This window comes from Stenella coeruleoalba, assembly GCF_951394435.1.
Source record: "Stenella coeruleoalba genome assembly, chromosome: 20".
Classification (NCBI taxonomy): domain Eukaryota; kingdom Metazoa; phylum Chordata; class Mammalia; order Artiodactyla; family Delphinidae; genus Stenella; species Stenella coeruleoalba.
In genome coordinates, this window is record NC_137166.1 from 53,116,560 (window position 1) to 53,129,389 (window position 12,830).

The following is a 12,830-nucleotide window of genomic DNA, read 5'->3' on the forward strand; positions in this document are numbered from 1 at the left end:
GGTGATCTGTGGGTAAAAGGAGAGATGGGGTCGGGAGCTGGATTCCCATGTCCTGAGGGAGAAGGGACTGGGGGTCTAGATTCCTAGTCTGAGGGACAAGAAGCTGGGGCCCTAGACTTCCAGATCCTAGGTGAGGAGGGAGCTGGGGGGCTGGGACATTAGGTCCCAATGAGAGGAAGGAACTGGACACCTGGATCCCTGGGTCTGGGGGGGCAGAGGGAGCTCGGGATCTGGACTCCTGAGTCTGGGGGAGGAGAGGCTGAGAACCTAGACCCTTGGGTCCTGGGGGGAGAAAGGGGCTGGGGACCTAGACTTCCAGGTCCTAAGCCAGGAAGGGGCTGGCCACTGGGACACCAAGTCTTTGGGGGATGGAGGGGGCCGGGGCCCTGGACTCCCAGGTTCGAGGTGAGGAGGGGGCTAGGGCTAGGAACCCACCACGTCCCTGCGAGAGAAAGGAGGCCTGGCCGCCAGATTTAGGGGGAGGAGGGGCCCATGGCTCCCACACCTGGTCCCTACCTGAGGGGCAGAGCCTGCCCTGAACCCTCCGTCTGCCTCGGACCCTCTGTGCAGACTGAGCCCGGTCAGGTCGCTGGCCTCTCTGCTCCCAGGGTCTCCCAAATCCCTTAAGCCTCCCCATACAATGGCCCCATGGCCCAGCAGCTTCCAGCAGGCAGAAGTGCAGTGGTGGCAGACGCCCCAGATGGAATTCGCTGAAGCAGGAATCCAGGCCCTCCCTCCCCGCAGCCCCTGGTCCCACCGGCCTCTCTCTGTGACCCTCCCAGCCGCCCTAGCACCCTGTCACAGGCCTCATTCCACGGCACCCTCAGGGTTAGCCCAAGCTGTGTAAGCACACACAGACACAAGACGTAGGGTCACTCAGCCATTTATTGTTCAACCTGCCCCGCTCCCCCAAAGGCAGGAGATGGGGTGGGGCTGCAGGTGTCTGGATATGTTGGGCCAATGGGGTTCTTTGCAGGTGGGGTCACAGGGCATGTCACGTTTGGGGCTGGGACAGGAAGGAGGTTGAGGGCGAGGCGGGGCTGGCTGGGGTTGAAGACAGGGCTGGAGTGCAGGAGAAATCAGGGATGAGGATTGGTTGGCCTTCAGGTGGATGGGAATGAGGATGGGTCAGGGCGGAGATGGAGAATGGAATGGGGGTGAACGGCTGCGGGATGTGGGATTCAGTGTGGCCGTGGGATGGGGCTGGCAGAGGCAAGTGGGAATGGCTTTGGGGTTAGGAATGGGCCTGGGCATGGCTGGAGGAGCCCTGGGCACTGAGAGCGAGGTGAGTGTTGTCGCTGTAGCTGGGAACAGTGTGAGAAATGGGAAGAGGCTTGGGTTTGGGCATGAGGTTCAGGGCTGTTTCCCTGGCTTGGGATCCTATGTCAGGTCTGGGTTTCACCAGGTGACTCGCAGGATCCTCTCCTGAGGCTGTGGTTTGAGAGGAAGAGGGATGGGAGCAGGATGTTTCTTGGGTATCTCCGGCAGGGCTGAGGTCACCCTGGGCTCCAGGAACACCCTCCTGGTGACCCTCAAGGGCCCCCTCAGGAGTCCAGGGTGCAGGGTCCTAGTACTCGGCCTCCCAGTCATCAGCAGGCGGCGTCTCCAGGGGCGGCTCCGGACCCTGGGCGTCCTTCCTCCCATCCTGGGCAGGTGGTGCTGGTGATGGCAGCGTCATCGGCGGGGTCTTGGGGCCAGCCCCAGGGTTCCCCACCCAGCCACTCTCTGCCTGCTCAGCCCTCCCAAGTCCCCACTGCCGCTGGCCCTGACCCCGGCCTGGCCTGCGTCGGGCGTCCCTGCCCCCTCGTCCCCTGGGCGGCCTCTTGGCGGTGCCCGGCTGGGTGCAGCACGCCTGTGGGGCGCAGGGGCAGGAGGGCAAGGACTGCTGAAGCGTGTAGGCTCCCATCAGGGCGCTGTGCAGGAGGTAGGAGAGAGCATCCAGACGGATGGGGACAGTGACAGCGGCCAGGCTCTCAGGGAGCCCCAGGTGGGCTGGATCTGGGGTGCCCAGGAGAGAAGGGAACAGGGCTGGGAAAGGTGCAGGCGGCCAAGCCTCAGTCCCTGGGGAAGGCAGGTCGTTCCTAGAATAACAAAAGGACAGGTCAGTGGGTCTCCCCATCTGCATACGCCTTCCCTGATGCAGCCTTTCTGCTTCCCGGCTTCTCCCAGGAGTCCATTTCTCCCCATCCTCAGGACTGAGCTCGCCTCTGACTTCCAGGCCCCTTTCTCTCTGTTTCTTCCCGTTTTCTTGACAGACAGACAGACAGAGAGCTCTGCCGGAGCTCCAGCATCCCACAGAACGCGGCTCCCATTCCAGGCTGCCTCCCTCGCGTTGTGTTTGGGCAAATCATTTTCCCATTCCGAACCTTACGTTTTCATACCAAGAGATAGCTTCTGGCGGTATCAAAGGTGCTTATTAAAGGGCTGGGTCTGGGAAGTGTTCAATAAATGTGGACAATTATTATTTCTCCAGCCCTACGGCTGGGTCTGGCATCTTCAATTCTGGTTCCTTCTCGAAATTTCTCTGTTCCACAAATATGTTTCTAGCTCTCTCCCTATTTCTAAGCATCTCGCTCAACTCTCTCTGTCACCAAGATTGTCGAAGATTCTGTTTCTGTGTGATGATACCCAAGACTTTTTTTTTTTTTTCCTGATACTCTCTGGGTCTGTTCAACTCTCTGATTTTCTCTACCCTCCCTCTTTCTGGGTGTCTGTGCTCCCCGCAGGAAGTCTCGCGTCTCTCACCCCTCTGGCCCAGTCCCTTCCTTCTGTTCCATCTTCACCGGGGTCTTTCAAGTCTTTTCTAGGACCCTCGCCACGACTTCTCCACGGCCCTGTGAGCGGGGAAGCGTCTGGAAGAAGATGGGTGGGACTTTGTCAGAAAGGGGGCGTGGTTTGCGGGGCGTGCAGAGTCACAGGAAAGCGTGCAGGGCTGAGTTCGCGGGGTTCCAGTGCGTCAACCCCACGTATCTCAGGTCGCAGACCCCGCCTTCCGGAGACCCAGGAGCCGGGCGCTCGAGCCAGCTCCTCCCTCAGATCCAGGATCCAGGCCCCGGCCCCTCCTCCCTCAGACCCAGGATCCAGGCCCCCGGCCCCTCCTCCTTCAGACCCAGGAGTCCCCGCCCCTAATCCCTCCTCCCTCAGACCCAGGGGTCCAGGCCCCCAGCCCCTCCCCCCTCAGACGTAGGAGTCCAGGCCCCCGGCCCCTCCCCCCTCAGACCCAGGAGTCCAGGCCCCCAGCCCCTCCCCCCTCAGACGCAGGAGTCCCTACCCCCCTCCTCTCTCCACCTGTATTCCTGGGCCGTGTCCTTAGGGGACCCGATGGTGTTCTTTAGGACTAAAGGGACGTTTAGGGAAATCTGGACATTGGGTACTCCTGGGGGCAGAGGGGTTAGTAGATGGACTGGAACCTTAGAGGCTGGATTTCACTCTAAGCTCTGGGCTAACATTACCTTCTAGGACCTCGTGAGGTTTAAAGGATGTATCACGTGTGTAAAGTAGTCCACACATGATCTGGACTACAATAAGTCTCAACCAATGAGAGTTTCTTATTGTTATTGCTGGTGGTCGTGGTAGTATTTTATTGAGAAGCAATAGTCATTCTCATATCTATTTATTTAAGAAATATTATTCAGTGCCTGCTATATGCTACGCTCCAGGTTGGGGGCTTGGGATTTAGCCCGGGACAAAATACATGCACGCTACTGAAACTTTACATGTTGGGAGAGAAACACACAAGACACAGTACAGTTTCTATATGCAGGAGGGCTGTGAAGGTGTAAAGACAGGACAAGTGATATAGAGGCACAGGGGGCAGAGGGTTATTTTATTTTTTGGCCACGCCACCGGGCATGTGGGATCTTAGTTCCCCGACCAGGGATGGAACCTGCGTTCCCCTGCAGTGGAAGCTCAGAGTCTTAACCACTGGACTTCCAGGGAAGTCCCCCATGGGCTTATTTTAGATAAGACGGTTAGAGAAGGATACTGTGGGATGCAGCCAGCTGACCTGGGAGTTGATTATTCCCAGCAGAGGGACAAGCAGGTGCAAAGGTCCCTCAGGGTGAAACAAACATAGTGTTTGAGGGACTGGGAAGCAATAAGCTAGGAGGAGAGGGACAGGTCTATTTTTTAAATATATATATATTTAAAATTTTGGAATACCTTCATATTTACAGAAAAGTTACGAAGATAACTTTGTAACTCACCCCGATTCCCCTCTTGCTATCTTCTTACATTATCGTGGAACATTTGTCACAACTAAGAAACCAACATGACTCTTAAGACTCTTCACTAAACTCCAGACTTCATTTGGATTTTGCCACTTTTTACCCGAATGTCCTCTTTTTTCTGTTCCAGAATCCAAGGCAGGATCCCACTGAGTCATCACATCCCCTCAGTCGCCTCTGTTCTGCAGCAGTCTCTCAGTCTTTCCTTGTTTTTCACAACTTTGACAGCTTTGAGGACTACTGGTCAGTTTCTTCTTTTTAACAAACTAGAGGTCTATTTTAATGAATAATTCCAATTTATTTAGTCTTCATTTCACAGAGGTTCAAACTGTGCCTCAGAGAGGCTAAGTAAGTTACTCAAGGTCACGGAGCTCGTCAGTAGCACAACTGGGATTTGAACCCTGACTCCAGAGTCTGTGCTTAATGGAGACACAAGTAGGAGGCAGACTGTATAGTACCTTCTAGGCTGACTTTGGAATTTTTTTTTTTTAAATTCTGGAACATTGAGATGACTTTGAACATTTGTAAGCAGAAGTGTGACATAATTTATGTTTTAAGAAGAGCACTGTGCCTGCAGTTTAGAGAGTGGATTGTGGTGGAACGCAAGAGTGGAAGCAGGACGCCTAGGGAGAATGCTGCCATCCTCCGGGCACGGGTGGTGACGGCTCCAAGGAGGGTGGGGGTAGTGGGGATGGGAAGATGTGAATAGATTTAAGATGTGTTTTGGAGGGAGAGCCATCGGGATTTGCTGCAGGGCTGCTGGACACGAGTAATGGGGAATCAAGGATGATGCAAAGTTCTCAACCTGGGCGGCGCCTTTGAGTATGAATTTTTTTACAAGAAGTTCACAACACCCCACTTTAAGGATGAGAAATCCGAGACTAGCTTTCGAGTTCTGTGCTGGATGATACTGGTGACGCCGAGATGACGCAGAACCAGAACCTGCTCTCGAAGGGCTCTCAGTCTTGAGAGGTGGGGGACAGACACAGAGATGGACAATAACATTCTGGGGTGATGGGAGCCGGGACACAGGGAGCAACAGGACAGTGAGAGCCGGAAGCGGATTAAACGTTGCCTGGAGGCAAGGGGGAGGGGGAGGTCGGGGTCCAGGAAAACATTGTTGCTTGCTTGCAAGGCGTGGGGGAGAAGGTCGGAGAGGTTTTTGGGTTTTTTGGTGTTTTGTTTTGTTTTGTTTTAGAGGAGGTGGCCTTTGGGCTAGGTCTACGGTGAATGGATAGTTGATGTAGAAGAAACGGCGCGAGCAAAGGCTAGGTGGTTGGAATCTAAAGATTTTTACCAAAAAGGTTGGTTTTCCTTTTCTGGCGACTATGATTAGCATGCAGGTCTCATCCATCCGGTTAGGAAGCTTATGTCAAACAGGGCTCCGAAATAAGGGTTCGAATCCTCGTTCCGCTTCTTACTAGCTCTTGACCTAAAGTAAGCTAAGTCTCTGGGTTTTTGCGACATAAAACTCAATTCCAGCGTAACGGCACTGCTTCGTGTTTTGTTCTGTTACTGTTCCTCCGGTTTCTGCCGTCAGGGTCCGACCTCGCCACTTACCATGTACCTGGCCCTTTAAGGCCCTCCTCCCCGAGCTGGGAGAGCGGAGGCGCGTTCTTGCGCCTCTAAGAAAATGCCCTTTACCCAGCTTTCAAAATTGACAGGCAAGTTCTGAAAAGCGACCAATCAATTCCTGAGTCGGGAGGGAACGAAGGTTCCGATTTGTTGGGGAACGCCTGCTGCAATAGGTTTGAGCTCCTCCCACTCCTTGTTACTTGGAACAGCGCGAGACGTAATCCTCAGCTCTGATTGGCGGGTATGATCACGTTACTTCCGCGTCTCCTCCCTCTGTCCGTCAAATCCGGGGGAGGCGGGGCTAGCACCCTCGCTTTTTGATTGGCTACGTTTCTGAGCGCGTCTGAGCGTCTGAGCGTGAGAAGCCCGTGCACCGCAAAGAAGAGTAGACCCCGCTCGCCACAACTAGAGAAAGTCCACGCGCAGCAAAGAAGACCCAATGCAGCCAAAAATAAATAAATTAAAAAAAAGTTACTGACCCCTGGTCAAACCAGTTGTCCTAGCAACATAATCTTGCAATTTCCCAGGTCAAACAAATTTTGAAGGGTCCTTTGGCAGGATTTGGGGGCAGAGAGAGGGAAACAGAGGCCCCTCCAGCATTCTGCCCCCTCTAAGTTTATTAAAACGAATTCAGGACCTGCAGCGGTCATCCCTTTTAGGACCTGTCTGAGCTTCAATGTCACTTCTGCTATTTTGTTGTGTGAACCTGTCCCTCTCGAAGCCCCTATAAAATGAGGCAGTTGTACAAACTACCATGTATAAAATAAAAAAGCTATAAGGCTGTGTTTTACAACACAGGAAATAAAGCCAATATTTTATAATAACTGTAAACGGAGTATAACCTTTAAAATCTGTGAATCACTATGTTTACACCTGAAACATAATACTGTACATCAACTATACCTCAATTTTTTAAAAAAAGTTAAAAAAAATGAGGCAGTTGCATTGGTTGATCCTACTCCATGGGTAATTCAATTACTCTGGGTATACTGGCTTCTGGTGGCCAACTTCAGTGCTTGCAGCTAGTTCAGTTTTTTATTTTATTCAGTACACAGAGGCACTGGCACAGTTAGGAGGCAAAGTATGTCAGCGTGGCCCTCCTTACCATATCATCATATGCAGTAACTACCAAATCCGGGCTCCGGGGGTGACTATGGAGGAAAGACAGAGAGCACTTAGGACACAGTGAGCACAGCGCTCTTTTTTGCTACCTTCTTCTCCAAAGCTATTTGCATCCCACCTGCAGACTGGCGCTCCATGGCTCAGCCCACTGGGCTAGTCAGTTAATACCTTACACAAGGTAAAATGTTGGCTATATTCCCTGTTGTACAATATGTACTTGTAGCTTATTTTATACCTAAGAGTTTGTATCTCTTAATCCCCTACCCCTATACTGCCCCACCCCCCTCATCTGTACTCTCTTATTCAATCATTGTAACAAACCTTCCAAGTAAGGGTGTTACCTTCATTTTAATACATGAGGCTCAGAGAGAGAAAGTCACTTGCCTACACTTATTCTGATTAGTAAGTAGTAGAATCTGGACACAAGTGCAAGTCCTTTGTCCTTTCTATATACTGCACCTGTCACCCCTCCTTATCAGGTCCCCTCTGCTCAACAAGCCACCAAGAGGCCAATATAAGGTCATGACCAAGAGCCTGGGCTCTGGAATCAAATCTTACTAATCCTGTGGCTTTGGATGTGTCTGTAACCTTTTCATGACTCAGTTTGCCCAACTGTATAATAGAGATAATATCTGTATAAAGGAACCCTTGGAAAATTCCAACTCAAAATCTTTTTCTTTCTTTTCTTTCCCTCTTTATCTAATTGCATTTATCCTTCTAAGGAGTAAAGACATCCCCTGCACCCCCACTCCCCCACCATGGTCTTAGAAAGGAAAAGAAAGATCAACAGAGGCCAGCTTCATGGACACAGCCTGACCACTACTTCCTGCTGAGATGAGGTGACCAGCTAGCCTCTCTTTATATCTGAGATGATTGACCATCCTCACATTCTGCCCTGAGTTTTGAGTCCTTTTCACTCGAGAGCGCCACTTCAGGAGGGATTATGAAAAAGCGGGGAGAGCAGTGGTTTTGGAGTCAGCCATGGGTGGGACCCCTGATATTGCCGATTTCTCCTGTGTGTCTTTAGATAAGTTAATTCACCTCTCTGAGTCTCAGATATCTTCCCAATGGAGATACTCTTAAATCTTACACCACAGTTGGCTCACAATGTGATACACAGCAGGTATTCAAAAATATTAATTTCCTCCCTCTCACTATTAAACTGCCACTCAAGTCTCCTCGCCCTACAAGTCCTCACCCTAGAAACCTTCCATCTAGTCACAGAGCTAGTCAGTGTCACCTTGGCTACTCTTGAACTCTCTCTGGACCTCCGCTTCTGTTAGCTCTTCTGTACAAATAAGTGGGTGAGTTTACATTACACGAAAATTCCACCAACTCTTCCTAAACCGAAGGCTAGCTATCTTAGGCTTAGCAGGGCAACGACTCCACTCTGCCTGAAACCAGCCATAGGCGATCCAGAAAAAAATGGGCATGGCTGCATTCCAATAAAGTTTTATTTATGGACACTGAAATTGGAATCTCAAGTCATTTCCACGCATCATAAAGCATCCTTCTTTTGATTTTCCCCTTAACCATTTAAAATGTAAAACACACTCTTGCCTCACAGGTGGCAGCAAACTAGGCAGCGGCCCAGACTTGACCTGTGAGGTCGGCGAAGATGAGCCCTCGGTCATCTTTCAAGGCCCTCCCACCGCTGAGAAACTGAGACTGTTGAGTATTCAGCCAGGGTGGTGCCTAGGTGTGTCAGAGGAGAAGCTTTACCTTGCTTAGAATAGTGTATTTGGAGAAGGCTGCTCTGGAGACATTCACCAGGCTGTTCCAAGATGCTAGGATCTGGGATGGGATCATCCCCTCCTTGGACGATGAAATGAGAGAGAGAGGGAGACAGAAAGACAGACAGACTACACTCTGTTCTCCTCTTCCCAATCGTTCTGCCTTTCTCCCCGGCCTGGGTCCAAGTCCTCCAACCCAGCAGACAGACGCTCAGTGGAACTGGATTTCAGCATACTCTGAGTGAGTACCCTTGGGCCTCTGGGTGTCCCATGGTCTGAGGCCTGGGAAGTTGAGGACAGCATAATGGGTCTCCTCCTGGTTGTTCTCTGATTCTGGGGCTTGAGGAGATGATTTGGGTCCTGGGCAATTGTGGGAAACAAGATAGAGCTCCTTCTGGTTCTTTCTGGGTTCCGGGGGGTGAGCATTTGGAACAGTGGCCCAGGAAGGACTGCTTGGTTTGGTTTTCTGTTTCTGAGCCTAAGGGAAAAATGACCATCCTTCATTCATTCATTCAACAGATACTCGAGCCCCTACCACGTGCTAGGCACCGATTGAGGAACTGGGGTTACATCAGGCAGTAAAACAAAGACCCTGCCTTCGCTGAGCTCGCCTTCCATCTCGCGACAGGAACACACAATAAAGACAAGTCTGTGGTTAAGCCTCCCAGCCTGTGGTTCTCTGCTATGGCCGCCCTGGCAAACTAACGCAGATACACTGGTGTAACCATCCCCACAAGACGCCGAACTGCTCCATCATCACAAACATCTCCCTCCTGCTGTCCTTCTCATCATCCTCCCATCCCGAACCCCTCGCAACTACTAACCTGTCCTCTGTCTCTACAATCTTATCATTTGAGAGTGTTATATACACGGAATCCTGTGTATGTGACCATCTGAAATGGGCACTTTTCACTTTTTTTTTTCTTCGTCCCTAAGCTCTATCCAACCGAGGGGGGAGAAGTGGTTTGGATGGATTTGGGAGGAGATTTGCAGATGGATTGATAGTGGGGGCGATAAAAAAGAGAGGAGTAAGAAATGACTTAAAGTCTCTAGGCTTGAGGAGCTGGGCAAATGTGGTGCTATTTGCTGAGATGCAGAGGATGGAGGAGAAGGGTTTTAAGTGGTGCTTAGTCACGAGTTTGGTTTTGGACAGGCTAGGTTTGAGATGCCTATTAGACATCCACGTGGAGATGCTGCCTAGATAGTTGGCTATGAGTCTAGAGTTCAGGGATGAGTCTGGGAAATGTAAATTGTGGAATCATCCGCATATAGATGTTCTCTCCTGAAAAGATCCAGCATTTACCCAACACTTACTAGGCGCCTGGTACTGTTGTAAATGCTTTACAAGTAGAAAATGAGCATATTGAATACCCAGAGTGAGCCTACGTGGTCCGCACTACTATTATCCCCATTTTACAGTTAAAGAAATCGAGGCACAGAAAAGTGAAGTGACTCATCCCAGAACACACAGTGAAGAAAGCGGACAGGAACCCAAGCAGGCTGGCTTCAGAGCCCTACCCTTAACCATCACTAGGACATGCCGTCTCTCGGTGATATTAATCATTGGTGACATCATTAATTTTGCTTAGTAATGTTGTTGGTAGTAGTAATAATGGAATAGCTGCTACCTATTAGGCAATAACATGTGCTGTAATCCTCAAACCGACTCTCAAGGAGGAAGCAATAGAGGCGCAGTGGAGGGAGCGATTTGGTCAAGGTCTCATAGAGGTTACGTGCCAGAATCAGGATTTGAATCCAGTGCCCGGGCCTCTTCCACTGCGATGTCTCTCGGGCAAAGGGTGAGGGCGGGGCTAGGGAGGAGGGTATACAGGAGTCAGAGAAGGGGAAGAAGAGACAGCTGGTTGGGACCACTCACCAGGGGGCCAGTTTTAGGGACCACGTTGATGTAATCCAGGAGCGTGCTCCTCCGTGAGACCCTGGACCTCGGAGTCTCTCCCGGGGCCGGGGCCGGGGCCGGGGCCGGGGCCGGAACCTCTGCTTGGGTCCACTTCTTCCTCAGAGCCCTCGCGCTGAGGGAACACCCCGCCTTGGTGTGCGCCCTGGCCCCGCCCCCCTCTCCACGGGTCCCAGATCCCACGCTCCCTCCATCGCTGGTCCTGCTAACTCACACGATCAGGATGAAGCAGAGGACAAGGAGGGTCATGAGGCCGATTCCTAGAAATATTCCGCTGGAGAACGCTTTGGAGGCGAATCCCTTCTCATCTGCACGAGGAAACGGTCAGCCATCTCTGAGCCCTTCCCATCCCCGTGCGTCCTCACGTCCACCCGCCACTAGGCGCTCAGGCTTCCGGAGCCTAGTGGTTTTTCCAGAGGTTTTTACCTCGAGCCCCTTCCCATCGACTTCTTGGAAACCGCTACACCCCAGGCCCAAGCGTCAGGCTCTCCGATTTAATTTCCCCCTCCGCATCCCCAGCCACAGGCGCCCCCGTGTCCCCGCTCCCCAGCTCCTGACCCAACCACAGGACCCTGTCGCTGTCGTTCTCAGCCCCCGCCTCCAGGGGGCGTCCAGTTGGCCCCTGACCTGGCAGCAGCAGGACAGTGGCGCTCTGGGCCCCGTGGACGTTCTGGGCCTCGCAGCCGAGTCTGAGGCCAGAGCTGAGCCCCTCGCGGAGGCTCAGGGAGCTGTTGACCCAGGGCCCAGCCGAGCTGGAGGTGACCTTGAAGGAGGCGTTGCTGAAATTCCCCTCCAGCAGCCCCTCCCCCAGCCGCCAGCGCAGGGAGGGGGCCGGCTGGGCTCGGGAGGAACAGTCGCAGTGCAGACCCTCCTCCTCCTGGGAGCAGGAGGGTCCCAGCAGCTGCGGGGGGTCTGTACAGAGGGAGGAGAGTCAGCGGTGCCTCTCCCCTCACGTGGGCCCAGGTGTCCTGCCCCCAGGGGTCCCCGCACTCACAGACCACCGAGAGGCTCAGAGACGTATTCTGGGAGCCCAGAGGGTTCTGAGCTCGGCAGGTGAATTCTCCTTCATGCTCTGTTTGTATCTGCGGCAGCTCCAGGACCCCAGGATCTGAGGGCTGGGAGGGGCTCAGAGTCTGTCCCCCTCGGGCCCAGCTCAGCCGGGCCGGGGGGTTGCTGTGAGCGACACAGAGCAGACGCAGGCTTTGGCCTTCCAGGACCGGAAGAGATGTGCCATTTCTGAAGTTTTCCAGGACTAGAGAGGGAACGGCCAGGAGGGATGAACAGCTGAGGGCACAGGGACCCTCTTCCTGCTGACATTCCAGACGTCCGGGCTCCCAGTTCGGTTCCTCTGATCCCCTTTCCTACCTGTCCTATTTCCCTGGGAGACCATCACTTTCAGGTTCTCTGGGGCATCTGAAACAGAGACAGGGTACTTGACGCTAAACAAGCCAGGGGTTTCCTTCTGGGCAAAGTGAACGTCCCTAGGGGTGAAGGGCTGGGAGGCGGAGGGGGTTGAATCACCCACTGAGTGATTCGCAGATGAATGACCCAAGGGAATAGACTGGTGAGAAGGGCAGGTCCCTAAGATACTGTGATTTATAACAGAAATAGGTATTTGATCTTTGTTCCTATTCCTGGCACAGAGCTTCTAAAACTCTTGGATTTCCTGAATGCTAGGTAAGCGTGATAAACGTGCCTTGTTATTTGTAACAAACCCCTTTCCACCACTCCTGAGTTTATGTTAATGAAGTCACTTTTAGAAGCGCCCGAGGATGAGGGCTTGTTGCCGGGGGAACCAACCACGGATCAGAGGGTTAGAACTTTCAGTCCCACCCCCCTGACCTCTGAGGAAGGGAAAGGGGACTGGAGATTGAGTTCAGTCACCAATGGCCAATGATTTAATCAATCGTGCCTATGTAAGGAGGACTCCATAACACGCCCCCCCCCACCAAATGGGGTTGGGAGAGCTTCCAGGTTGGTGAACACTTGGAGATTTGGGGAGAGTTGTGCCCAGGAAGAGGGCATGGAAGTTAGCTGCTCCTTTCCCCATACCTTGCCCTATGCATCGCTTCCATCGGGCTGTTCCTGAGTTATATTCTTTTATAATAAACCGGTCATCTAGTGAGTAAAATATTTCTCTGAGCAGCTCTAGCAAATTAACTGAACCCAAGGAGGAGGTCATGGGAACCTCCAATCTATCGTTGGCCGGTCAGAAGCACAGGGGACAACCTGGACTTGTGATTGGTGGCTGAAGCGGGG

The 12,830-nt window shown here is 52.5% G+C and overlaps 2 protein-coding genes across 2 annotated transcripts in view; both read right to left on the reverse strand.

Annotated features, from left to right (window-relative positions):
- Positions 1-879: 879 nt before the first annotated feature.
- Positions 880-4,222, reverse strand: LOC307179071 (piRNA-mediated silencing protein C19orf84). Its single transcript, XM_079907841.1, has 3 exons — positions 4,206-4,222; positions 2,746-2,852; positions 880-2,081 (listed from the first exon to the last, which is right to left on the reverse strand). The coding sequence occupies exons 2-3, from the start codon at positions 2,775-2,777 to the stop codon at positions 1,568-1,570; spliced, it is 546 nt and encodes a 181-aa protein (XP_079763967.1). The 5' UTR covers positions 2,778-2,852; positions 4,206-4,222; the 3' UTR covers positions 880-1,567.
- Positions 4,223-8,867: 4,645 nt separating this feature from the next.
- SIGLEC10 (sialic acid binding Ig like lectin 10) overlaps positions 8,868-12,830 on the reverse strand; it is a gene marked incomplete at its 3' end in the record, with an annotated part of 71,066 nt that continues 67,103 nt past the window's right edge. Inside the window, 6 exon segments of the mRNA XM_079906671.1 lie at positions 8,868-9,134; positions 10,533-10,686; positions 10,786-10,879; positions 11,199-11,483; positions 11,566-11,823; positions 11,937-11,984. Coding sequence (XP_079762797.1) covers positions 8,868-9,134; positions 10,533-10,686; positions 10,786-10,879; positions 11,199-11,483; positions 11,566-11,823; positions 11,937-11,984 — 1,106 coding nt within the window.